Genomic DNA, 27,968 nt, shown 5'->3' with positions numbered 1-27,968 from the left:
ATTGAGATCCACGACCACAAAAGAGAAAAGAGAGAGAGAAAGAAAAAGAGGAAAGAAAGATGTCACAATATCCCAAGGGGAGGGGGTGAGGAGTGCCTTCATTGGCCTTGGCCAGTACGGGGGGGGGGGGTGACCCTCCTCACTTTCCTTGTGCTCCGCATACTGCACAGAGAGGAACACAGCTGAATCCTTGTGCTTCCAAATGTGATGTGCTGGGGATAAGCTGGCAAAAGCTCTCAGTAAGGGTCAGGTGAGTGAGCTTCTCTGCACAATCACCTTCCATACAGGTAATCTGTGGGATGGGGACAGACCTCTCCGCAGCAAGCTCCTGGTGGATGCAGGATTGGGGCTGTGGCCCCTCTTGCCCTCTGGTTCTTAAGGCTGCAAGGGACTCTGGGCTTCCTGTCCCCCATGAAATTTGGTTCAAAGAGCCCAATGGAGCTCTGGCAGCAAACGGCGAGCGATTCCTTGGTGTGTTCAAAGAGCAAGCTTCCTGATAACAGAGGAAAGGATTGGCCCATCTAGTTGTCTTTCTCCAGCAAAGCCGGAGGGAAGGAGAACATCACCGCAACTCCTCCTGTTGCTCCTTCCAATGCGCTCAAACCGTGGTGACGGACAGCAGTGGGTTGTAAACCCTGCGCCCATCTGCTGAGCGAGTGCCATGTGCCAGCATCTCCTGGATGGTGATCCAGTTGTCCAGGATGCGCCGGCTCCGTTTCTTCATGGTTTTGCGGTGACTCAGGGCCAGGATGTTGACCTCACCAGACACTCCCCGGGCTTCGCTGCCTTCGCGCTCCCTCAAGCAGTCCAGCCGGCTCTGCATCATGAACTCGCGGCGCTTCCGCTGCTCCCGGGCGCGGATCAGGTGCTGCTTCCGCTCCTCCTTGCTCCAGTACCGCCCCATCTTCATCTCGCTGACGGCGTCATCGTCCGTCGTCATGCCACTGCGCTCCTCGCGGATCTTCATGGCCCTGGCTTTGAGCAGCCGGTCCCTCACCGGCCTCTTGGCCACGTAGCGCGTGCCATCGCTGCGCACCTTCACTTTCCACTCCATGCGGGGCTCTCCTTTGCCCCCTAGAGAGTCCTTGCATATGCTGGCTAAGCTCATTGGGCTGATAGGAGCGGGCGGCTCCTCCCGCTGCCGCCGCCCCAAGTACGGGCTGCCTTCCCCGGTTGCCTTGGGGCTGCGCCGCACCCGCTCTTCACGCCGGAATTTGGGCTGGGGCGGCGAAGGTGGGGCAGTCCGGTTGAGGTTGGGGGGCTCTGCCAGGCGGCGCAGGGGGCTCTCCAGCAAGGGGGTGCTTCGGCAACTCTCCCCGGTGTTGTAGGCACTGGTGCTGTCCTTATCGGAGCGCTCCGGCAGCTCGGTGATGTCGGACAACTCGTGTTTCTTCGGTTCGCCTTCCAAGGTGTAGAGCCCTTCCTCCTCCAGCAGCCAGGCCTTCATGCAGCGCTCGCGCAGCTGCTGCATCTTCTGGGCTCGCAGGATGTTGCGGCACTTGAACTCCAGGTGGCGGAGCTCCTCCTCCAGGAGGGCCACCTCGTTGCGGTTGACGTCCAGCGCAGCGCTCACCAGGCCTGGCTCGTTGCCGTTCTCCAGGTGGCACTTTAGCTCCAGCAGCTCACGGTAGCGCTCATACTCTTCGTCAGTAAGCCCTGGCATCATGTCGGTGCCCACAGCGCTAGGTGGCTCCCCTGCCAGCAGAGAGTCCATGCTGTAGTGGAAGTCGCGGGGCTGCAGGCTAGGCCCAAATTTGCGCAGGGTTCCCGGGGTGTTGGCAGCACTAGGTGCTTCGTCTCCCAGGAGGTCATGTTCAGAGCTCTCCTCGTTGCGAGTGCTTTCATCAGTGCGACCGACACCACTGTCCAGCTCCTGGCTGTTGGTCAGAGGAGTGGCCGGGTCTCCAGGAGGCTTTTCTTGTAAGGGTTCGTTCTATGGAGAAGGAAGGAGAGGGGACCATTCAGAGAAAAAAGCATGAACACCACCTTATGCCAGGCTTCTGGCCCAGAATTTCCTAAATGACACCTTTGTGTGACTCATAGACAGACCCCTGATTGGCAAGGAAGCTTCTATAGGTGCAGGGTTTTGAACTGGGTGAAGACTGAGAGCCCAGCTGCACTTCAAGACTAACACCCATGTAAGCTGAAAAGACAGGCACAGAGGTTCTTCTAAACTCCCTTTATCAACCTGTAAATGGCTACAGAAAGGTAGGGAGAGAGTCATCCTCTTATTGTGCATCTCAACCAATCACTCAAAGCCTATTGCTTCCCAGGTGATAATAGCAGCATTTCTCCCCTTCAGCGGCTTACTTGAGTGCAGGCATCAGAAGACTTGGGGTTTATAAAATCTGCATTGCTTTCCACTAGTGCAATTATGGCAGGGGATGGAGTCAAGGACAAAATGCTGCCTGAGGGGCATGTGTGTGAAGCCCATTCCCTCCTGCACTCTAATACACCCTATTATACACTGGGGTGGCCACTGTATAAGTTGCAACACAGCAGGGATCCTAACCTAATCAAGTGTCTGTGAGTCAGGGACAGGGCAGCCTTTCATTGAAGTCATTGCTAAACAACCTGGAGTTAGAAATTGTTGCTAGTCTACTGCAGTTCATCCAGCAACATGAAGGTAGATCTTGACCTATGCAGTAATGCTTAAGCTGAGACATAGAGAAATAGAGAAGTAAAGGCGTCACGTCATATTGCAAACCTTTGAAATGAAAGTTTGGCGGCCAAGCTAAGCACCCCCATGACCATTCCAGGTTGAGGCAGCTGGGATTTGCAGCAGCAGTCGGGGCTGTAGCTCCATGGGATATGGTGTGCTTTGCGTCTGACGGGCAGCTTCCCCATCACAATCGTGAACTAGGTGGACCAAAGGTCTGACTCTGCCTAGAGCACCTTCCCCATCGCTTGAAAGTGAGCTTATCCTTTAATGCACATGATGAATTTCTTTTCTAGACATATCTGTACATGATCCCACCACAAGTCACTCCCTATCAGGTAATACAATGTACCCCAGAGTTAACCCTTTGCTGCTTCTTGTGTCTCAAAATCCTGCAACACATACAATGTCCTAGTGGGGGGGAGGGGAACTGCATGCCTAGAAGCTAAATCTGGTGCCCCAGGCCTCCTCTCTATTCTCCCCTTGGGACTCTCCTCAGGCCACCCCCCTCTCCCTGGCCCTGCTCTGAACCCTCCTTTAGTGCCTTTTCCAGGCTGGGAAATCTCTTTGAGTGGTGATGATGCCGCTTGCCTGCCTGGATGGAGGTTGGGGAGTTTTGTGGGGGATGTATAGAAACCTCTGGCTTTCATGGGTTTGGAGTTTAGCCTTCTGTACAAAGATGAAAGTCTCATCCATTGCTCCATCTGCTTTTGCCTCTGGTCCCCAGAAAGTTGCCCAGGAGAGAACTCTTGATTCTCCACCCCGACTGCTTTTCAGAGCAAACTGCTGACTACCTGCCACTTCCCGTTCTAGACCACACACCTGCTGGTCTGGTGGAGAAAGGAGCCGCCGGGGCTTTGTTCCGGCTTCGTGTTCAGAGCCAAAGTCATCCAGGAAATCCTCACGGTCACTGTCCTTCCAACGCTTGGACAACTGGAAGGATGAAGAGAATAACAGTGAACATGGCTGGGAATTCCACTGTCTCGCCCGGGACTGGAGACTTGGTTGCCCTCCAGATGTTGTTGAACACCCATCAGCCCCAGCCAGCAGGGCCAATGGTCAGGGATGATGGGAGATGTAGGCCAGCAACCTATGGAGGGCCCCAGGTTCCCTATCCCCAGCCTGGCTTCAATGAGCCCCAACCAAGTGTCCTTGCATCAAATTCACACACTATGAACTTTTTATTTCCAAAACAAGTGCAATATGTCAGTAAGGGAATGAAATCAAATGCATTTTACAAAGCGTGTTTTTTTGGGTAACTCTGGAATCAATGAGATCCACATTCAAATCCCTGGGTCAGCCCCTGGCTCTCAGCCTAACCTACCATCCAGAGTTGTTGCAATTGCAAAATGGAGGCGGGTGGGGGGAAAGAGCCATATACATATCTTGCTCTGAGCTCCTTGGTGGAAGCAACACCAGATTTAGAGCGGTGCGGGCGGTTCTGTCCCACAGGGCGCTGAGCCAAGGGGACACAAAATTGAGAAGATATACTCTGGTTTCTCTTCAGATCGTATAAATTGAGAAGTTCCCTAACTGAGAAGAGTGATCTGGGACTGCCAAATTCAGGGTGCCATAACACCAAAGATGTCCAAAGTCCATCCCTGGTGGAAAGCCTGGATAAAAATATAAATGAAGGGTGGAATTAAATGTAATGGCAAGTGTCTCATTTCATCGGCACAAGGATTTCTGCTTGCACTGTGGGACATGATCCCCTTCTTCCCTCAAGCCCCCCCAAATCTGTTCTAGGAGTTCCCCCAACCCTTTGGAGCAGATTTCGGGAGGGGTGTGCACAGGGGTTGGGCGGGTTGTAGAAGCAGAAATCCTTGCCCTGATGGGACATGGCAGTTGGATACCACCCAAAATGCCTGGGGGGGGGAATGGGCAGGGGGAAAGAGTGGCCGCTGAAACTATCCTTCACCCACTAATTCACGAGGCTAACGAACAAGGTTCAGGATCCTACGTGTTTGCCTTGCAACATGTTGCTCCATCCGCAGGTTGAAGTTTTAAATATAGGCTTGAGTAATACAAAGTAAATGAGATATAAAGGGAGCCCACCTTCTTTCACCAGGGCAGGGGCTTGGGGGCTTATGGAAACTGACTTGCTGAGGAGGAACTGCCACTGCTGCATAAATGTCAATCCATCCCTGTCCTGGCTGACAGCCCAAGCACCTGGCTGTTTGAAATCAGACATGGCTTGATTATTCTGTAGGCATCCACTTTTGCCTGCTAGAGGAGAGCAGCAACTCCCAATATATATATTCCAATATTATTACCTGGGTTGCCTCTGTCCTTAGTCTGGCTCTGCCTACTTGCTTTCTGCTTTAATTTTTTAAAAATTATAAAATGATAATTATGTTTGGAATTGGCACATGATCAGTTTGCCACAGTTTTCAATGCATATCTCCACAGAATTGCCAACATGGACCAGCACCTAAGTACACTATTAATATAAATCAGTACAAAAATGAATCCTGATTTGATTGCACAAGGATAATTTTGTGCTGTGATTTAAAACCAATGTGCAGTTGTAAAAGGGAGAAAGCAACTAAAACTGCAGCCAACTGTGGACATATAGGCATATGACCAGATATAGCGTGTGTGTGTTAAAAGAAGAAGAATGGGTTGCTAATGCATCACTGCTGCTCTGGAAACAAGGGCAGCTTATTCATAATTTTAAAATCAAGAGTGAGAAATTCAGATAGGGAGGATTTCACAAGCACCCCTAAATAAGAGTAGGCAAGGCTCACCAGCAGCTCACACTCCTTCTCAGCATCAGACAAGGCAAACAATAAATACGCCAGTCCCTTCGAGCCTTTCTCTCCACCCCCGGACTGCAAGGGACATTGGCAGGAGACAGCCTACTTCCATGCAGCTCCATAACAAGCAAGCAAAGAGACACTCAAATGCACCTGTTCCCTGAAACACATTAAACAGCTGCAAGTTTCTTTCTTACGTGACAGGTTTCAACAGCTGAGGTTTGATCCAGCAGCCTATCCCCCTATCCTGACTCTGGGACCAGAGGAGGCTGCCTTACACAGACCCAGATAACTTGCCCCAGTCTCTCCTTGCCCTACCTGAACATGCCAGAGATTGAACGTGGTGCCTTCTGCATGCAAGCCTTGTGCTCTGCTACTTCGCTTTGGCCCTTCTCCATTCACCTTCTGCTTTGTCATGCATCTAAAGACCTCTCACCTCAGTCTCAGGCCTAGCCAGCAGCAGAGAAATATTTGTCCGCTCCTCCTGGGTGAGAATTGCTACAGCCTCCTCCCGGTTTTGTACCTCCATGCCATTTATCTAGGATTGGAGGAAATGTACAGAAGGGCAAGTTTAAATTTGTGCATTAAATTATCCCTCTTAACACCCACCACAGTCGCCCACAGGATTCACCTGGATTATGCGATCTCCTTCCCGGATTCGCCCATCCTTGGCAGCAATGCTGTTAGGATTTACCTGGAGTAAGAAAAATTAAATGAGCATCAGGAGGTGAACTTAAGTATGCTACTTCCTAGTTTCTCTTCCAGCCTGCTAAGAACCTACTAATCTTTGAATGCTGAACAGAGAACCCAGGACCCCTGTCCAACCTCATAACTGTAGCACACACCAGACCTAAAATCCCTTCCCTTAGACACAAGCTTGAACCTGATTCTGCTCTGCTCTCTTACATCCTAAGACCTGGAAGAAGTACGTGCATAAGGCCTGTTTCTCCTGAGTGCGTACCACAGCACTAGGCAATGCAGAATGGGATTTGGAACAGTATGGAAAATAACTCTCCATCTAATGCTAGTTGATCTCCAGAATTTGCTCTTTTCTAAAGGCATAGCAAGGATACACTTATTCAAATCCCTCAGTGTTCCATGAAATTCATTGGGTGGTCTTGAGCCAGTCATACCCTCTCTCACCCCAATCCCCAGCTAGGATTGTTGTGAGGGTAAACAGAGGGTAGAGGGATGGATGGGTGCTAGAATAAAAATGCAATACCTAAACGATTTAGAGTCAAGTGTCTTGCAAATTCCATGCCTGCCTAAAAAAATTATTCACAATTGCGCCAACAGATAGGAGAAACAGTTCCGTTAATTACTGAAGAGCTCCTTGCCAGGATGCGCTGGTAGTTTTAGGGAGCAGATGATGAAAATGTCTTAAGTTGACATCTTCAGCTAGGCAGGGTTCTCCAGATGGCACAGTCTACCTCTGGCTTTCTGTGGTGATAACTTGGTGCATTCTGCTTTCCCTGCCTCCAACTCTTTTCACAATAGCTATAAATCCAACTGTGCTTTGAGCCCAGAGTACCAAAGATGCCCTCTGGGATACTCCTCACACAGCAGCCCCTAATGCTCCTTGGGCATATGCAGCTAACACCACACTTACTAGGGCCAGTGGTTTGTAGTAATTTAAGATCATACTATGTGGTGTCAGGGTAGCACTCCTGGTTATAGTCAAAAGCATGCTCCTGGAATCTTGACTTTGGGGGCAAAGTAGAGGCAATGCTAATTGTATGAACGCACTTTTCCACTCCTAAAAAGTAAGGGGAAATGTGTGTGTGTGTCTTATGGAGCAAATGCAGACGGGAGGCTCTGCTCACTGCTCCCTTTAAAGAGTGCGGCTCTTGGGGGCTTTTCCCCAAGGAGGGAGAAGGGCTGCCCTTTTCCCTCCTCAGGGAAAAGCCCCCAAGAGCCACACACACGCTCCGCACGCTCTTTGCCCGGGAGAGGCTGTGAGCAGCTATCCCAGAAGCCAGAACAGCAAGAGGTTATCCCAGAAACCAGATCCCTCTTGCTGTTCTGGCTTCTGGGATTCAGAATTTTTTTCCCCTTGTTTTCCTCCTCCAAAAACTAGGTGCGTCTTATGGTCTGGTGCGTCTTATAGAGCAAAAAATACGGTGAAATGTAAAGCTGATGCACGGAGACCCTGAGCAGCACCCAGACTGCAGCAGGTGGAGAGACAGAGTTCAACCTGTGGCCCTCCAGACTCCAACTCCCATCAGTTCCAGCCAGCACGGCCAATAGACAGGAGATGAGCAAGGTTCCCCATCCTTGGTTTAACCCAATCCCAAAGAAATCTCCCTCCCTCCCTCCCCCCCCCCCTCTCTCTCTCTCTCTCTCTCTCATACAGGCTTATTTTTTGCTCCTGCTGCTGCAGCAGCAATGAAACCTGGAGCTCCTTACTCTCCATGGCTTCATAAAGCTTGACAGCAGCTTCCTCCCGCCACTTGCCTGCCTCTGCCTCCCCAGGCCACACATCGCACCCCACCAAGAGTTGCCCCCTCCCCCACCTCTCCAACGTAGATGCCTACATCGTCCTCATCATCAGTTCGGTAACAAACCATCAGGCCCAGCTTGTCCCGGTGACTGGATTTGTACAGCTCCACCTCCTGTGGGATAGAGAAAGCACCAAGCAAAGTCACACACGGTTGCAAGCCCTGAGCCAAGGCAGGAGAAGAAGGTTCATTTTCACAGACCTTCTCAAGTACATTTTAATGCTTCATTTAGTCAGCCCAGGTAGAAAATCACAGCTAAACCGTCCCTTTAGTCTCTCTGAATCGGCCCTACTTAACTTTCCCATCCTTTCCTAGGTTTGCAGTCAAAGGTAAATAGTGCCAAGATCTTCTACAGGGGTCATTGTTACCATTATTTAAATTTATATACTGCTTGGTAGTTGAGCGACACTCAAAGTGGAACCATCTGTAACCACCTTAGGATCAGTTCACACCTGCATGCTCATCATTAATGTCAAGAATGAATGTGTGAACGATGCCCATCATAGATCAAGCTTATTCCAGGAAGAGTGTGGGTGCAGCCCCATATGAGCAAAACCCTTAAGGATAAGGAGAACAAGGGGGGCTGGTGACAAACTGTTACAGTGTCTTCTTCCTCCAGAGCAGGAATGCTCCTGTTCAGGGTTCCAATCAGCCATTTCACCCAAGCAGGACATTCCATGTCCTCCCCTGATTCTGTTTTTCTTTTCCAGTTATTATTGTGCTTACTGAGCATGCACAGTCCTCTTTGGGCTGTGGAATTGCCCCCTTAGAATTGATTTTTAAAACTTCTTTGTACTTTTAACAAATTCTCCTGAGTATGCTGAGGCCCCCTGTTGTTTGTCACTGGTCCCCTTTTGGTTACAATCCTGGTGGCACTCAGGAGACCATACTTCAGCTCTTTCCTCACTCCAAGCTGCCTCTTGACAACATAGGACTGAACTCGCAGCAAGTGGTTATTAAATGGAAGCAAATGCTCATGTGGACCTGACCTAAGAGGGATGAAACAGGGCTCACTGGAGATATGAAGAAATGAGAAGCAAACAAGCAGAGCACAGGCCACCCCAGTGTTTTCCACAGTGCCACCAGTCTCCTCACTGGAAGGCAATATGTTGTGGAAAATACCTGCTCTGGGATTTGGGGGACCCTTGCGCGAGGCAACTTTGGGGTTAGCCTGGAAGAAGTGAGATTTGCCAGCTAAAACTTCTTCTATGTATGCAAAGTTCTATGCGAAGTTGAGAATGGCAGTCTTTAGGGTGGCAGGCTCTTTGCCAGCCTTGGCAACCTTGCCATTGCCCAACCTTGCAGCTCTGTGCAGCCAGCCTGAGACTGAATGTCTTGTATAAACACATTAAATAACTGAGCAATGCGTTGCCATTTAATGGTACCCAGAATGGGCCACTTGACATGGTTTGCCTCACTCTGCCTAACTGGCAGGGAGCCAGGCCCTGCTTCCTGATCTGTGGATATAAACCCAGAGACTGCCTCTTTCAGCTTCATCACATTCTCACCTCATATTCCAGCTCCTCTGCCCGCTCAGTCTCTGGGGCACCTCCTTCCATGAATTCCACAGGGTCATAATATTCATGCCCAATTGAGGGGCTGTGAAGAAGGAAAGGCATAAAGCAGTTAGGTGAAGCATCCATTTGCCACTCAGGACCACCGTTACCCTTAGAAAACTCCCAGAGCAATGTCTGCACATGAACATTCAGCACATGCAAACTAATGTGAAAACTTGATCCTGGGACCTTGAAACATGAGGTTTGGTGGCTGTGGTTAACTCAGGGGTGAGGGAATTTCATTTGTACATGCATGTGCTTTTTAGCCAGGCGGCATAATATAGGAAAAGTGAACTCAAGAAGCCAAGAGCAGCTGTGACGGCTCCACAGCCCGGATGCTGGGAAAATGGGCTCATCATATGAGAGTGAACAGGGTTGCCAGCTGATAAGGAAAATGGACTGGCCTGCTCTTGTGAAGACATTTATAGGCGTTCAGGTGTTGTTGTTGTTGTTGTTAATACGCCACCATCTGGCTGGGTTTTCCCAGGCACTCTAGGCTGCTTACAGCATATATAAAACATAGTAAAATATCAAACATTAAAAACTTCCCAATACAGGGCTACCTTCAGATGTCTTCTAAAAGTTATGTATCTCTTTGACATCTGAAGGCAGGGCGTTCCACAGGGAGGGCACCACTCTTAAGAAGGCCTTATGACTGGTTTGCTGTAACTTCACTTCTTGCAGTGAGGGAACTAGCAGAAGACCCTCGGAGGAGGACTTCAGTGTCCAGGCTGAGCTATGGGGGTGGAGATGCTCCTTCAGGTATACAGGGCCAAGGCCACTTAGGGCTTTAAAGGTCAGCACCAACACTTTGAATTGTGCTCGGTAACGTACTGGGAGCCAGTGAAGATCCTTTAGGACTAGTGTTATATGGTCCCGGTGGCCACTTCCAGTCACCAGTCTTGCTGCTGCATTCTGCATTGCAGTTTCTGAGTCACCTTCAAAGGTAGCCCCATGTAGAACGTATTGCTGTAGTCCAAGTGGGGAAGAACCAGGGCATGTACCACTCTGTCAAGACAGTCTGTGGGCAGGTAGGGTCTCAGCCTGTGTACCAGATGGAGCTGGTAAGTAGCTGCCCTGGACACAGAATGAACCTGCGCCTCCATGGACAGCTGTGAGTCCAAAATGACTCCCAGGCTGCACACCTCGTCTTTCAGGGGCACAGTTACCCCATTCAGGACCAGGGAGTCCTCCACACCTGCCCACCCCCAGTCCCCCAAAAACAGTACTTCTGTTTGTCAGGATTCAACCTCAATCTGTTAGCCACCATCCATCGTTCAACTGCCTCCAGACACTCATACAGGACATCCGCTGCTTTCACTGGTTCCAATTTAAAAGTTAGGTAGAGCTGGGTGTCATCCACATACTGGTGAACACGTGGCCCAAACCCCCTGATGATCTCTTCCAGCAGCTTCATGTAGATGTTGAAAAACATGGAGGAGAGGACAGAGCTGAGTTTATCTCAGTGCTGCTAAGGTCTGCATATTGAGCTGCTTAAAAATACACAACTAAAGACACTAGTTTAAAAACTGGCAACTCTAAAAGAACAGAGTAGTAGGAAGGGACCATGGGGCTATAACTGATTGAAGGGCATGGAGAGCAAATGCAATGGGGAAGGTTTTGCTTGGGGGAGCACTCACAGATCAGGCAGCCCATAAGGTTCCAAAGTCACAGCTGGGGGGCTCGGGGGGTGCATCCTGCCTAGCCCCAGTAGGTGTTCAAAGGTGATGTCTGTCTGAGTTCCACTGTCCACCAACGTTGTGGGGTCCCCCTGGGGGGCAGCTCCTTCACTGGCACCACCCCGGCTGCGGGGGCTGCGCCGCAACACCTGGATGACCAGAGGCTCTTTGGAGCACCGCAGGGCTTCAAGGGTTTGCTCCTGTGAGAGACGGGACAACTCCCGACCATTGACCTATAGAGGAAAGGAGGAAACAGACAGACAGACAGACAGACAGACCAATCAATAGAGCCTTGTAGGTCCAAAGTCTGGTGCTTCTTTTCACCAGTCCACTGAGAACTCCAACCCGCCCCCTCAGATAACATTACTCCTGGAGTGGTTCCCTTCCTTCCTGAGGGATGCGTAAGAGATGCACTCATGTTGGGTTCTGCATCTGCTCAAGGTTTTGGCTCGCTGCCTTTTCTTCAAGAAATCTGAGCATTCAAAAAGTACCTGCACCATCCTATCTGCCATGTGTAACCTGCAGCTCACTCCTCCACAGCTGACCACACTGTAACAAACAATCCCTCCTGCAGGGAAGACCTCCACATCTCCCCACATCCCATCCTGGCAATGCTTGCTTAGAGCTGATTCTCCTCGTCCTCCTAAGCAGTTTCAATCTTTCACACTCATGCAGACCAGGTTTGCCCAAGACATTTTGCTGCTTGAAGACCAGGGAGCACATCTCCATTCAATCCACAGAAGCCAACGGTGGAAACCTGCTTCAAAAGTGGAAACAGGAGGGCATCCTCTGCCGCATATAACTGAGGGGGCGAAGGACAGGCTACGTGGCTGGCGCTCTCACACAGCTCCATCCTCCGACAGAAGAGAATGGCAGGTCCACCTGATATTGCTGCCCTGCATATATACCCAAACTTCTGTTGCCTGGGGCACCTGCTTCATTCTAATGGTAAGACTGGCACAAACATGAGTTCCCTTCTCCCAGCTGACAATAGCGTTGCCACCTTTCAACATGGCAAATTATTGGTGGTGCAGCCATTCAGCTAGTGGGATAAAACAAGTAGAATGTCAAGGGGCTTACTGCAAACATGCTGTGATAAAGAGATTCTAGCAACAAGTACTTTAATTGTTTTAAATATAAGGATAAAAGAGAAATGCCTTGTGGCCTTTATAACTCCTTATTATTCTACAATACAATGTCAGTTCTCAAACTGAGCGTTACAAAGTAGTGCAGTGCACCAGGGGTGCTTGAAAACTCTCTCTCTCTCTCTCTCTCTCTCTCTCTCTCTCTCTCACACACACACACACACACACACACAGAGAGAGAGAGAGAGAGGGAGAGGGAGAGGTAGATCATGCAGTTTGAGACACACACACCCATTTCATAGAATCATGGAGCTGGAAGGGACCCTGAGGGTCATCTAGTCCAACCCCCTGCAATGCAGGAATCTCAACCAAAGTATCCCTGACAGAAGGCCACCCAACCTCTGCTTTAAAACCTCCAATGGAGGAGAGTCCACACCCTCCTGAGGGAGTCTTCTTCACTGCCAAACTGCTGGTGTTTAGTCGGAATCTCCTTTCTTGTAACTTGAAGCCAGTGGTGACCAGTGACCTCTCATTCACATATAATATACTTTGGTTGTCTATCAGGATTTTGTTTCCTATGCATAATTACTATCAGGGCTAGTACCAGACTTTGAGGGACCCTTGGCATAGTACTGGAATGTCCACTACCAGTCAGGGCAGGTACTGTATAGTCCTACCTGGACGACAGATCTATAGGCATTACATTTCGGGTTACTTAAATGGTGGACAGCCACCAGGGATGAGAGCCAGTGGCCAACCTGGCTGACTGCTGGCATAAGGACTGATTACCAGCAAAGACACACACGAAATGAATGAACTCCTTATTGGGAGTTTCCAATCATTCTGGAGAGAACCACCAAAAACAAGGGCACCCCAGGGATATTATGAATCAGTGGCATCCTAGTTGACAGGTGCACTGATCTTGGACTTCCGGGTTGGCGCCATCGCCGAATGGCGGATTCCCTCCGAGCTCCGGAGGGAGTCGGCTCGACAGGGGTCGGGTTCTGCCACGCCGGCGACGCGGGACCCTCAAAAACCACGGGCGCGGATGCCCGTAGACCTGGTGACTAGGCGGGCACCGTTAGCGCCCTCCCGACCCGTGAAGGAGCCTTTTTAAAGGTTACGGAACGGGGGACGGGGAGCGGCGCGGTGCTGTGAGTCTACTGCTTCCCCTGCCGAGCGAAGCCGCATGCCATTCGTCGGAGAGCGCTGACTTCTTCCTTTGAAAATTTGGACTAAAAACCAAGAACAACCCGTGAGTAATTTGGAAACTGGATTAAAAATTTTCCTTTTTTGTGGATTCGGCACGAGCGGGGGAGGTGCAAAGAGGAAGTCCATCTCCCCCCCATTGTAAACATTTTAAAGCAAGGATTTGACAGCTAAGGTCGAGAGAAGAGTCTTTTTTTCTTTTTTGGATAAAAGTTATTAATTCCACGGATTTAAAAGTATAAGTTACTGTGCTGGAGGATAAGAGCTTATTTTCTGATCAAGTGCCACCCTTCCCGGGACCGGGAGTGATCCGTGAGAAGAGCCTGTTGAGGAGATACAGAAGATTTTGACAGCTGTCAAATTAGCTGTCAAAGCCGGAAAAAATAGAAAGCTTTGGTTTAGCCGGATATATTGTTACAAGTTGTTGAAAATAAAGAAGGACTGAAACAAATTAACTTGACTTTTGGATTGGAAGTGAAAGGAATACTAAATAACCAGAATCCCTCTAGAGGGGGTTCAGGGACATTACAAGAATGGAAATAGGTCGGAAAATACTGGCTGACTTGGATGAGGTTGTTTTTCTCATGGGAAAGTTGCGAAAGATGTACGAGCAAGGTCATGTTTTGTCTACAAGTGCTACAAATTTGAAGTCAACAGCAAATGTATCTACTGAGCTGGAAAAGGACTTGACGTACAAAACCCAGGCAGCTGGACAAGAAAAGAAACTAGAGAAAATTGAGGAAGAGGAGGAAGAGATATACGCTGAACAGGAGGAGCAGAAAGGAGGGGCTGCAATGTTACAGAAGGCAAATGAGAGCCGGAGGCCTGTCAAGATGGATATAAAAGAAAATAAGGATCGGAAGAGGAAAACTTGGTTTGAACTTAGAAATGAGGAATGGAAAGATCTTCTTTTGTGGGGATCTGAAGATCTATGGACTATTACCGTATTTTTCGCTCTATAACACGCAGATTTTTGCTCCTAAAAAGGAAGGGGAAATGTCTGTGCGTGTTATGGAGCGAACGTGTGGTCCCTGGAGCCGAAAAATGAGGCAAAAATCAAACCGCGCTTCAGGGAGAAGGGAGCTCCGTGAGACAGGAAGTGGCAGTTTTCCTTCATTCTGCCTCAGGGTCTTACTGCCCACCCTGCTCTGTTTCGTTACTGTGTTTGCTCAAACGGAACAAAGAGCAGGGAAAGCCCCTCCCCTCCAGGCAAGTAGAGAGGAAAGCAGAGCGTCCGAACAAAGAGCAGGGAAAGCCCCTCCCCTCCAGGCAAGTAGAGAGGAGAGCAGAGCGTCGCTCTATCCTGTCCCTGCTCCGGAGGGAACAATGTTTGTAAAGGGAAGAGAGATTACAGGTTCGGCTTAAAATTCTGATTTGACTTCCTACTTTTTGTTTTTGGAGACACACAGCATTCAAATATGCTTTCTTCCATTTAAAAGGATGAAATCCTTAAACAGTGTTTTGCCTGTAAATTCATGCGATCTGGAAGATTACAGTGTCTGTACCTCTTAAGGGATGGCAAAGCTTAGGTTTCGCTGCTAAATAGTTCTTAATGCAGTTAAAATGCTTTCTTCTGTCATGCTGGTGGGAGGGAGAGAGAGAGAGAGAGCGCACGCTGGCTGGCTTGGGTGGGTGGGTGGGGGGAAACTTTTGCCTTCCTTTCCTCACGTTATAGCCCTCTCCTGCATTCTTAGCCTTCTGTGTTTTTCCTTCCCTCCCCACTTAAAATGTGGTTACAAAGCATGGATCCACATGGATCCTCAGGATCTTTGCATTGGGTCACCCCAAATTCACCATCAGAGCACACAGCATGTCCATGGCTACAGCCTGCCCCCCCAAAATCACACACCCATTGTTGCCTGGGGCTGCAATGGTGCAAAAACGTGGTTACAAAGCATGGATCCACATGGATCCTCAGGATCTTTGCATTGGGTCAGCCAAAATTCACCATCAGAGCACATAGCATGTCCATGGCTACAGCCTGTCCCCCCCCCCAAAAAAATCACGCACCCACTGTTGCCTGGGGCTGCAATGGTGCAAAAACGTGGTTACAAAGCATGGATCCACAGGGATTCTCAGGATTTCTGCATTGGGTCACCCCAAATTCACCATCAGATCACATGTCTGTGGCCACAGCATGAAGCACAAAAATGATACGTCCACTGTTTCATTCAGAATATTTTTTCCCTTGTTTTCCTCCTCTAAAAACGATGTGCGTGTTATGGTCAGGTGCGTGTTATAGAGCGAAAAATACGGTAATTTGATCAAGGTGGAAGCTGGAGCTCTTGGGACATTTGGATTTAAGAAACAGGATTTGAGCTCCACCTTTAAACAAGGAGGCCTGGCTGGAAGGAACATGGATATTATAGAGAGAGTGCCCCTCCGAGACTGGGTGTTAAATACAAGGGACTTTCAAAGAAGCCGGCAGAAAGGGACAGAGAGATTTAAGGGCCTCGGACGTGAGGTTGCCAGGCTGATAATAGATAAACTAATGGACTATGGTTTTGGGATTGAAACCAGGGAAGGGAGGGTGGGGTTTGGAAATCCGAAGGGGGCTTGATTTTTTTCTATTCTGTGTTTAATTCTGTGTTGCTATTAGTATAAGAATGGGGAATTTGTGGAAGGGAAATAGGGTCAACCTTAGAAAAAGTTTTTTATAAATGATTGAGGTATATAAGTTAAAAGTTGATATATAAATTGAACTAAATACAATAATGAATTAAGGTTAAAAATTTAATATAAATAAATATAATAACAAATTAAGGTTAAAAAATTAGAGATAAGAACTTGTGGGATAAATATTTGGACTTGGAATACAAGAAGGGGAGGTGAGGGGAAGTCGCGGAAAAAAGTTATTGAAAATGGGATTGTCAAGGATGAATTTTTTTCATTTTTTTCTTTTTGTTTTTTGTATTATTCGAAACTCTAATAAATATTATTATAAAAAAGACAGGTGCACTGATCTTAAGTCACATATTTCTCTGTCAACTCTTCCACAGAGAAGCTCAGTGCAGGTTATAGAAAACTATTTCATTTTGTCCTGATACCACAACCCTCTGAGGTAAGCCTAGTTCTCACTGAAATGGAAAATCTGTGTGAGATACCACAACCACTTACGACCACAGCTGGGGACTCATCTGAGTGAATACTTTTTTGGGCAAAATAAATAAACACCATTTATTGCACATAAAAATCTTGCAGGGAAAGGGTTCAATTAGAACTCCATCAACGTACCTCTATTCCCTGTGATACAAATTGCACACTCCAAATCCTATACTTAAAACAACGACAACTATTTTGTTTGCCTACTGAATGTCTCATTCAGTGATCCAAGCCACACTCTTCTCATGCCAGACAATGGCCAGATTTAAACTTGAATACTTGTTGTCTACCATGCAGCTGTTAAGGGCACAGGGTGCTTCCAGAAAATATGACACACCTACTACTCATGTCTAGGACTGCCAACTTCTCTTCTGGTAAAGTTCCTCTGTCAACTCTAACCTCAGGGGTTCCAGAGGGATAGCCCTGTAAGCGGTGTCAGAAATCCCCCAGGCACCAGGTGTGTTTTGCTACTGGCAGAGGTCCAACTGTGACCATGTGGAGATCTGACATCTCCACCTGACTGGCCTCTCCAGCTTTCTTAAGCAGGTAAGCGGAAGAGAATATTTATTGCATTTATATCTGACCTTTTTCTCCAAGGAGTACATGGTTCACCCCCACCTTGGTTAATCCCTACAACGACCCTGTGAGGAAGGTTCAGAGGCTGTGATTTGTCCCAAGGTCACCCAGGGAGCTTCATGACTGAGTGGGGATTTGAACCCTGATCTCCCAGGTCCTGGTCTGACACTCTAACCACTAATCTAAACTGGCTTCCTAGGGTATTTCTGCTATGGGGCAGCTATATAAATTAGGTAGGCAAATAAATATGGGGAAAGCAAAATGTCTCTTAGAGAAGGATCTGAAATATCTTCCTTGAAGCTTAAATTTGTTTTATTCTGGATTGCTTTATTTGATATTTTAATTTGTTGTAAAGCACCTTGATATTTTTCTCTTTAAAATATAAAGGTGTATATAAACAAAATGAATAGTAATAATAATAATAATAAATTTCATTGTAAAAAAAGTTGGCGCCTAAACATTCTATTGTGGCAACCCTAACCTTTGATTAACGTGCCATTTGGCGGTTGGCTCATATATCTGAGTTTCTAGCACTACCTACCTGTAAGTCTGTGGCAGCAAAAGCAACCTCAAGATTGTTGTAACAGGAGTGACACTTGCTTACTCAATATGAGTTTACCCACCTAAGGAATTAAATATTTTGTCCTGCCACACCTCCTCCCTGAACACTTTGGGCCATTTAAAGGTACCCGTTTTTCTATTCTGGTACCAAACCAGGCCTAAAATCTAGTAAGGACCAAGAGCCAAGTGCTGAGATAAAAAAATGGCAAGGAAATTCTGCCACAAAATCTGGCTGGAAGCCTAGCTGGAGCCGAACAGCAGGCCATCTTGGGGAAAACCTGCTCCTTTGTTTACCAACAACTGGTATTCAGATGGACAGAAACATAGGAAGCTGCCCAATACCAGGTCTGACCAGTCAGTATTGTTTGCACTGACAGGAAGCGTCTCTCCAGGGCCATTCCCAGCCCTATTTGCAGGGACTGAACCTGAGATTTGTACCACTGGTGTGGCTCTTTCATGGAGCTTCTGTTTAGCAATCACAGTGGACAATCACTGATACAGCACTTGTGTACACCATTTACAGAGTTTTAGGATTAGACGGTCTATAAATCTTTGCAGATAAATCAATCTATCATCCATGAATTTGTTTCAAGCTATCTGAGGCCTGGCCAATTTGTACAAAGTAAGAATAAGGTAGCAAAATCCTGAAGTGGGAAAATGACTTGTACCAATGTAAATGATTTCAAGCACAGTGGGGGGCGGCACACCAAAATTTCAAAGACTCCCCTCTAAGAAATTCCCTACAAATAGAAAACTAATCGAGGCAGGAGCAGACTGGGACACACTTCTTCTCCCTGATGTGCTGCAGGGGATAAGTGAGAGGGTGGGAAGGATTCCACCCCCCAGTGGAGGGAATATGGAAAAAAGGACACACACCCCCAACACACACACACAGTTTGAAATGATACAGTCTCTACACCAGGGATTGCCAATGTGGTGCCCTCCAGATGCCGATGTGCTCCAAACTGCCATCCCCCTCCGCCAGCATGGCCAGAGATTGTGGGATGGTGCAGTCCAACAGTATCTGGAGGGCACCATGTTGGCTACCCCTGCTCTGCTCCATGACCTCAGGGCTCCATCACCTAGGGTGGCCAGATGGAAGAGAGGAGAAGAATGATCCTGCACCTTTATAAAAAATGGAAGATGGAAGTCATACCTGCTAAATTTCCCTCTTCTGAACATCTATTAAAGGCCCAGCAGGAGGAACTCTGTGTTCCCTTCCATCTGTCCACCTTATAGGATAGGTGTGTGCACAGGGAGGGCCTTTTTGAAGGCTGAAACTGCTGGTTTACACAACTGCTTTGTTCCAGGACATGTGATGAGGCAACGGGCCCCAATCTTGCCAGGGGTTACTGACTGTCAGCCTCATGAGCATGTAAACAAATTGGAGTCTGTTTCAGGGGATGTTGTCACAGGATAACTGATCATGTAAAAAAGCCATTACAGCAGTGGCAGTAAAATAAGATAAGGGACTTGCTTACACATTCAGAGATTGCTTCAAAGGTTGTCACAGGGTTATTATTATCCCCTGAGGCAGAAGTCTCTGTTTACACATAGACAAAGAATGCCAGGGTGCATTTTGGACTTGAATCCCTGCTATCTTGGACCACTCAGTTAAATTTTGTCTGCGGAGAACTCTATACTCTGTTCAGCATTTGCATGTCTGGTGGAAGAGATTCCAGAGCCCTTGACTTGATCCTTGCCTTTAACCTCACTTCAGTTGCTGATGTGCCCCCAATTATAGAAGCAAGTTAGAGGCCAAAACAAAGTAGAGGGTTGCTATCCCAGGTTAGCTGATTATGTAGCTAAGCCCAAGTACTTCAGCTCATAGAATAATTGTGGCAATAGCATGCGCAACCCTAAGTCTATGGCACAGTGGATCACCTATGCTTTTAGATATACTTGCCAGCTTTTTAAATTTCTGGAATTGTGCCTAAGTTCTTAACAGCAGCAAGATAAGAGGAAATTCAGTCAGTGTATCATTTCTGAACATTTCTGTCTAAAGCTTAGGAAATATTTCACCTGCTGAATTTCTGATACATAATTAAAGACCCGAAGAAAAAAACCACCCTTGTACAGTTGTGTGATTTGCCTCAGTACAAGCAAATACCCAAGACATCCCTGATGCTCTCAAGTACAAGTACGTAAAGATCATGAAATGTTCCACTACCCCTCATTCAAACATTTATTTAATCTCCATTTTATCACTCCTCTTTTCCAGATGGGAACCTGAAGGGGAAATAAAGTCATTCAGGTTGTCCCCGGACTAGGTAGTATCTGATACTGGCTGTCAAACCCTTACCTAATCCAAACCCTGGCAGTTTGTGGTCCATTTTGTCTCGCCAAAGGTCCATGACAACACGCCCAGTTTCCTGTATGCACAATGCTCTCTCATGCACGTAACTCAACAGTTATTGTGGGAACCTACACAAGAACCACTTCATTATGCGTCATGGGTTGATGCATCTGTAGGTGCGTCATTGTACAGTGTGTGCCCTCATACAATCTGCAGAGCAGTTCTGTGTATTGCGTTGCCTTTTGCTGCACAGTCTTGTGTGCGTCTCCCTCTCTTTCTCCATCACTGCAGCTGCAGTTGCCATGGAAACTAGAGTGATTGATACAGGCATCTGCAGCTGGGGAGAAGGAAAATATGGGGAAAGGGGATCAAAAGCCGAGCAAATCTCCTCCCCACTCCCTCTCCTCAAAGTCAAGGGTATCATTAATTCCCATTTCCTCTTCCACTATGAAATATGGGGTGGGGGGAGCCACCAGGACAGCAGATGGATTGCCTCTTCAAATGGAGGGTCATCCCCCAGAACTGGAGAGGGAGAGCTGTGGGCCGGAGTGGAAAATAACTGAGAAGGGGGGGGCGGGAGCAGTAAACTGATGATGAGGAATCCAAAGGGCTATAAGGTAGAGAAATGAGGCTGCATGTTTAAAAGCTTGAAACGAAGACCCCAAACTGGTGGTTTGGGGAAGGGCTGTGGGTGGGAATGAGGAAGATGTTCTCTGCCTCAGGAAGACCCTGCAGGAATTTATAACAAATGCTAATCACATTCCTGCAGGCAGGTCTGGAATGAGATCCAGCCTCAGGCCTTCAGCAGATGGTTCCCACAGCTTCCCTTTGTGTGTTTCTTTTCTTCTTCATCTTTCCCAAACTGCCTTTCCAGCAACTCTCCCCGCCTCTCCCCCTCCCTCCAGATCCCGACTCTATAAGCCTCCTGGAGAGCCTTCTCTCTAATGTATTCTCTGAAGCCTTGGGCGCTTCTTATATTTTATGATTCCTCCTAGCTCTGACCAAAAGCTCCCCCATTCCCCTTTCTGCAAGAATCTCTGGCTAGTGACCAGCGTTAGAATGCGCAGCCTTGTCCCACTGCAGCAGAGAGCGTGCAAGCGAGGGGTGGTGGTGAAAAGGCGTTTAATTATTTTTGTGTGAAATGTGGTTGGGTCTGGAGTGTAGAAATGTAACCCTGTATGTGAGTAGCACCTATGAAATCTCAGGAATCATAGCAGTTGTGACTTTGTGGACATATGGCATTGTTTGCATGTGTAACTACTATTGGGGTGTGTGTTTGTGTATTATATTTAGATCTCTGTTTTTGTCTGGTCTTGGTGTGTGGGTGTCCATACAGAAAGTGTCTGCAAAGGAACTGTCTGGAAAAGTAATTATTTGGTGTGAGCAATGTGTGTATGTGTACACACACAGAGACACAGAAGAGTTTAGCCAATATTGCAAGAGGAACAGTGTTTACACACTTTTATGGTTCTGTTTTCATCCCATCGACTTCTGATAAAAGGAGCTATGCCCTGTTTTGTCCATTTCTCTTTGTGTCTGGCACTGATTATGTAACTATTCATATTTAGACAGGGCATATACTGTATTTATGTCACTAGGTTTATATCTCACCTGCTTTACGTACATTTCTACAGGTGTGCTTGGTCTTTTGTGTCTAACCTAGTTTGCATGTGATTTCATTGTTGTCTTTGGTCTTTTTGTACGAGGTGTTCATCCAACTGAGTTTCTCAGAGAACCCACGCACCAGGCATTTCTCTATCACATCTCTTTATGCAACAACTTCAGAGAAGTTCTCTGTGACATCCTCAATAAAGCAGTTAAATCCTCTACTCAGACCATGACACTCTTAAGCCACAAGTACCAATATGTATGCCCTTTGTGGAAAATACATCACCAGTCAGCCTTGTAGTATTTGCAAAAATTCCTTTACCAGAGACAGGCAACCATCATACTAGACAAAAGTTGTCCTAGTGAGTCTCCTGAAGTCACAATGGTGACAGGAGGCTTATCTGAGTCTTCAAATGGAGCTAAGCTAATGCCTCTGAGAAACTCAAAAGCAGAGTGTGAAAGCAACATCGCTCATTGATTCCTGGCATTCAAAAATATACTGACTGAACATTTCGCTATCATAGCTAATAACCATTTGCTAGGCCTCTCTTCTAATAACCTGTTTTTAAAGCCTCCTTTTTAAAAAGCCATCAGGGGTAGACTTTGGTAACATGGTGCCCCAAGTGAGGCCAAAATTTGTACAAAATTTGTTATTTTCACAATAATTCATTTTGGTACAGTTGCTTTTTATGGATCTTCTCAGTAGGTACCCGTATGATTTTGATATTGATATTATTATTATTATTATTATTATTATTATTATTATTATTAACCCTCTCAGTTCAGCATCCTGTGCGGCAGAACCGCTGGTACCACCCCAAATCCAGTGCTGTAAAGCTACCTGGCCATCATCTTGTGGCTATAAACTCCCAAATTAAGTAAGCTACTGAAGCTCACACATCCTGGATCTGAGGGTAAGAAGCACAAGAAATTCATATTGTGTGCTTTAAAGATGCACAAGGAAGGTAACATAGAGCAAAAGTAGATAAAACAGGGTAGCCCTGCTGGCCAGTAGGTAGCCACCATCAACCAATGAGAAATATGGATCCACAGCCCACTCCCACCCCCGTGTCTGTTATAACCAGTGCCTTTTTCCTAGAAGAAATAGGTGCCAGTACTGACTGTGCAGTTGTTACAGTAAGTGCCACACTTTTAACAACAACAACAACAACAACAACAACAACAACAACAACAACAACAACAAGAGATGCCGGTAACCTTGAGAACCCCCTGAAAAAAGCACTGAAAAAAAGCACTGGTTATAACTAGGGAGTATCAATAAGATCAGAATTAACTAACCAGCAGCCTTCCAGGTGTTGTTAGATTACAACTCCCATAATCTCTGGCCATGGGTCATGTTGTCTTGGGCTGATGGGAGTCCAACAACACCTGGCAGGCCACAGGTTCTCCTGTGATGTCCCGTATTGATTGGGAGGAGCATGAGAAGATCACAATTCTATTTCATCAACCCCTGGAATGCGGATGGAAACCAGAAGTCAGTTCTCCTGTTTGTATGTCCATTGGCGGCTCGCCACTTGATTACTCAATGTTTCGTGACTCAGACAACTACGTGAATTGGCTCCACAGAAAAAGCCATGTGTACAAGGTGCTATGAAAGCTCCATGGCTGCGATACTTGGTTTGTGATTGCTCAGACATGCATGTGAAGTCTTACACTTGATGCTGCTGTTAGCAGGTGGTGAACAGGCACTGTGGAATCAACCCAGGCAGGGAGGGTCTCAAAACACACCCCTTCACAATGGCCCCACAGATCACTCTTAGCACTTTGAGAACAAATGACCTGTGAACTTGACAGGAACAATTCCCAAATCCCAGGACCAGTGGCGTAGCATGGGTTGTCAGCACCCGGGGCAAGGCAAGTAATTTGCGCCCCCTAACCCATGGATTTGCGCCCCGTAACCCTAACCCCCAGATGTTGCGCCCGGTGCACCCCCCACGCTACGCCACTGCCCAGGACTCCAAAGTGTAAGAAGCATCTTGCCTGGTGTCAGAGCCCAGGATGAACCTGGAAAACCTGCGTTCCAGATCTGTCTTTGCCATGAGTAAGTTACTCACTATCCTACAGCCTTTGTCCCTCATTTGTCAAACAGGAACAACAACCACTTTCCTCACAAGGCAAAGATAGAGTTGTAAAGCATTTACGAATGGTCTACTCATACACAGTATGGAAAGTTATAAAAACTGGCAAATGTCACTTGACATTAGAAATTCCTCATAATCGTAAGAATATTTCACAATGAAGTTCTTGGACACGTTAGTTGGTGATCTTTGGAAGTTTCATCTATAAGTGATAAATTAAGTTTCTGCGAGAAATTGACCCATTAACTATGGCATATGCTACTATAGGTAAAGTGTCTTCATTAAAACAAGAATGTGTGAAGCAACCCTTAAAAACCAGCCATTATTAATTCACAATTTAACGCTAATATTGTATTTCAGAACTTATTACTTGGCTCTCCATGAAACTTGTTATTTATTATTTCTGATCACCCACATTTGTCACAGCCAGGAGCAAACCCCCCCCAAATCCTTCAACTTCCTAAAATTTGCTTGTTTAAATAAGCAAAAATCTGTCTAGTCAATGCATTTCTACTTTTGAGCTTCCTTGATTTCCTGTACACTAGACTGAATATGTAAGCAAACTCTAGTAAATGAAGCCATAAGAATATGAATCAGCAAAGGTTTTCTGAAAAGGTTCCTGATGGCAGAAATTTTAATCTAGAGCCTCATTTCCAAAATGAATCTTTAACTGCTATTGAGAAATTTTAATAACTATGCTTACAGCTTAGCTTGGAAGAATTAGCATGCATACCACCAAAGAAAACTCAAAACCATTTAAACTGGACAATATATATACACAGAGAGAGATTATTGTAGCTAGTATTGGAATCACTTGTGATAAAGGGCAGGGCAGGTAGGTAAATAAATGGCCCCTGGCCATTCTCCAAAGTGACCAAGAGATGAGGCAATGCAAAGCAGAGGTGCAGAAGAAGCCTGAGTTCTCCAGGTCTGTCCCCTCCACTTGTTGGAAACTCAGCCTGAAAGACAGGGCTTCTGATGAAGTTAGATGGGGTGGGAAACAGCAAGAACCCCTGTGCACCTCTCATGTGACAAGGCTCAGCCTCTCCCCATTCCTCTTACATAGTGATGCACACTCAGTTAGTTTTGTTATAAAGAGACAAAGAAAGGAATGACTTCCGGTTATCTCAGTCTGGTAATACAGTAAGTACATTTTGGAACCAGAAGCTTAGTTCATAACAATATTGGCCCTTCTCTGTAAAACAGAGGAGTGGAACCTTTGGTCCTCCAGATATTGTCAATCTTCCATCAGCCCCAGCCAGGATGCCCAGGGATCAGGGATTACAGAAGATGTTGTCCAGCAACATCTGGAGGACCACAGGTTCCTCATCCCTGCTTTAAAATATTATAATGAGACCATTAGCTAATCTGACCTTCCCTATTGGAAGGAAATCTGGTTCCCACTATTAAAAACTGAACTGGAATTATGAAAGAACACACACATCCCTTCAAAGTAGACCTTGCACACAGGTAGACTAAATACAAAGACTGCCAGGGCAAAAAGAAGACACTTATTTGACATGGCTCAAAAGAAGAGGAAACTTTGAAGGCAAACACCGTTAAAGCAGTCACCTCCCATTTTCCTTAGACAACACAACAGGATCCTCTTTGCTAGATTACTGGTTGCAATGTTCAAGTAACAGCCCAAAGGAAAGGATGGGTGCTTCCAGAGATGGATGTTTAATGTGGGATGGGGGCTCCTCGTGCATGCATTTTCTCCACAATGTCTCCACGATGTCTTTGTCATCAAAATGCCAGCTGGTAATTCCCTCCCTACTTTGGTCCAGAAATCTGGTACTTTAAAAAAACAACCTGTTCCCAACAACCCATTTGCAATATCTGAAAGACTCATTTACAATATTACGCCGTTGTCTAGAAGACCCAAACATGAATGCTTTCTCTGTGTATGTAAATATATGTATTACTGAAGATGCAGATATACATGGCATTGCCTATATATATAAGTAGGAGGGGTGTCAGGATAGTAGGCGAAGATGTTATGAGCACCTATACAGCATAAACCATAACTTTGGGGTCATTTCTCTCACTACACATGGCAGGCTTATTTGCCACTTGTACACTGCCTGTCTATGAATAAACGCCAAGGGAAGAGATTTAAAAAGCAAGCCAAAAAGAAAATATACTGTCTCTTTACTGTGCAAACAAGAACATGTAAACCTACAGTTATATCCGATAGCCAGTACAATGCACACTGGCAAATATACTGATGTCCACGCACACAGAAAGGGGGGGGGGGAGAGAGAGAGAGAGATTGCATCTGGGGGGCACCATGTTGGCTACTCCTGAGCCTAGACACACCACCTTCATTCTACCTCAAGGCTTCCTCTGCTGCCCTGAGTTCCAGAGCCTCAACCAACAGATCTGACAGGACCAAGTTGGGGATGTGGGAAGGTGCCTTTGTACCTGTAATCTGGGGAGGGGAGGGGGAGACCAGGATGCATGGAATATATAAATGAGTAGAGAGGGGAGGTGGGGGAGAGAGTGAGCAGAAAAGAAAGATATGAATGAACCCGGGCTGACGCAGACAAAAAGAAGGGAGAGAGTCTGAAAATAGATACCTGAACAGGCAGAGAAAGGGCAGGCGGGTTAAGCAGATGCAGAACCATACAAGGACTGGGATGGAAAGTGAGTGGAGATGAATGGCTGGCTGGCTGGATGGGGGGGGGGCTGGGGCTGGTGGTGAATGAATGCCTGCTTCATGTGAGTCTGTCCCATTCCCTCTCAGACCCTTCCCCATCCTTTGCTTCCACCTCAGCGGCCCTTTGCCATTCCTCCCAATTCCTCTTTCTTCTCTTTCACAGAAGCCCCCTCCCCATTATTTCAGGCACTGTGTGGCATGGGAAAATGGGGGGGGGGGAGTTGGAGAAGGACCAGTTGCTAGGCAACCTCCCCCTACCTGCTCCCCTCCCCCACTGCAGCATCACCCCCCTCCAATGCCACAGAACCTCCTCCCCAGAAAATCAGGGATTCCTTCCCTGATGTGCCCCCCTCCAATAATTCCAGGCCGCCTTCTCTTTCCACAGTGCCCCCCCATTCCCCACCCCTTTTCCTCCCTTACATGCAAAGGGCTCTTTCTCACGTCCAGGATAGTCACCTCACCCCACCCCGCCCCACCGAACCCCACCATCCAGGAACCCCTGGAAACTCTCGCCAGCCTTGCCCAGCCTTCCTTGTCCCCAGACAACCCCCCGGAGCCCCAGCCCCCTTTTATCCCCACAACTACCACAAACGCGCCCCCATAGGCAACCCCTTCTCGCCCCCGCCCTACCCCACATGCAACCAACCCCATTCCCCTCCCAGAAGGGCTGCCCGCCGGTCACCCCCCAACCCCAAGTCTCTTCTCTTCTCCCCCCCCCCCCCGCGAGGTCCCCCTTACCTGCAGCATGACCCTATATTGTTCCTCAGGCTTCTCCACCACACACATGTTACATCCCATGGCGAGGCCGCGGGAGGGGGCGGCACCGGGGGGGGGGGCGGCTCGCAATTCGGGAGGAGGGTCAGCTCATGGGGACCCTACAGGTGGGGGGCGCGGGGCGCTCGCTCTCCCGGCCCCCCCACCACCCTGGCATAGCCCTGGGCAGGGAGGCTGGGGGTGCCCTCCGCTCGCTGCGCCCCATTCAACCCCCGGGGGGCATGGCGGCGGCGGCGGCGTGGGGGGGGGCGCGGTGCTGGGAGGTCGGCCTGCCCCGCTTCGCTGGGGGTCAGCCGGGGTCCCCTCCCGGAGGAGCGGCGGTCTCTGCCGCGGAGAAGCGCGCGCGCCCGTCCGCCGTCTGCTCTGCCTCGCTCCGATTACCAGGGGGAGGGGAGGGGAGGGGGACGCGCCGCCGCCGCCGCCGCCTGATAAATATGGATGACTTCGGGGAGGGGGCGAGGAGGCGAGGGGAGGCGACTCCGAGCCCGCCCCAGTCGCTCTCGGCCGCGCTTCCTTGGCCCCCACCGGGCACAGCCCCCTCGGTCCCGCATCTCCCTCGTCGATCCTTCCCCGCCAGAGCATCTCTCCGCTCTCGTTCAACCTTCTGCCCCCAGACGCCCCTGCTCCGCGCCCCTGAACGCAGCGGGCAGCACACTTTGTCAGCAGGGGGCCGGTCCACCGTCCCTCAGACCTTGGGGACCATATTGGGGGGGACGGGGACGAACGAATTCCTATGCCCCACAAATAACCCAGAGGTGCATTTTAAATAAAAGCACACATGTAAAAACACGCTGATTCCTGGACGGTCCCCGGGCCAGATTTAGAAGGTGATTGGGCTGGATCCGGCCCAC

General features: G+C 48.0%; 1 protein-coding gene across 2 annotated transcripts; it reads right to left on the bottom strand.

The window, feature by feature from the left end:
- Positions 1-202: 202 nt before the first annotated feature.
- On the bottom strand, positions 203-27,617 carry PDZD4 (PDZ domain containing 4). 2 transcript variants are annotated; one of them, XM_083482806.1, is made up of 8 exons: positions 27,082-27,617; positions 11,110-11,381; positions 9,422-9,512; positions 7,929-8,027; positions 6,047-6,109; positions 5,852-5,953; positions 3,482-3,592; positions 203-1,933 (listed from the first exon to the last, which is right to left on the bottom strand). In XM_083482806.1, exons 1-8 carry the CDS (start codon positions 27,139-27,141, stop codon positions 599-601), a joined length of 2,133 nt encoding a protein of 710 aa, XP_083338932.1. In that variant the 5' UTR covers positions 27,142-27,617; the 3' UTR covers positions 203-598. The 2 variants fall into 2 exon arrangements, with proteins under 2 accessions (XP_083338932.1, XP_083338933.1); XM_083482807.1 differs by having other exon boundaries at positions 7,950-8,027; positions 27,082-27,538.
- Positions 27,618-27,968: the final 351 nt, after the last annotated feature.

Source organism: Podarcis liolepis (genome assembly GCF_965112155.1).
Source record: "Podarcis liolepis genome assembly, chromosome: 17".
NCBI lineage: Eukaryota > Metazoa > Chordata > Lepidosauria > Squamata > Lacertidae > Podarcis > Podarcis liolepis.
This window is presented reverse-complemented; position numbering and strand designations above follow the sequence as displayed.

Coding starts and splice junctions, on each gene's coding strand:
- PDZD4 (XM_083482806.1), bottom strand. CDS start 27,141: ATGGGATGTAACATGTGTGTGGTGGAGAAGCCTGAGGAACAATATAGG. Junction 3,593..5,851: donor TGGCTAGGCCTGAGACTGAG/GTGAGAGGTCTT, acceptor TCATCCTTCCAG/TTGTCCAAGCGTTGGAAGGA. Junction 1,934..3,481: donor TTTCTCCACCAGACCAGCAG/GTGTGTGGTCTA, acceptor CCTTCTCCATAG/AACGAACCCTTACAAGAAAA.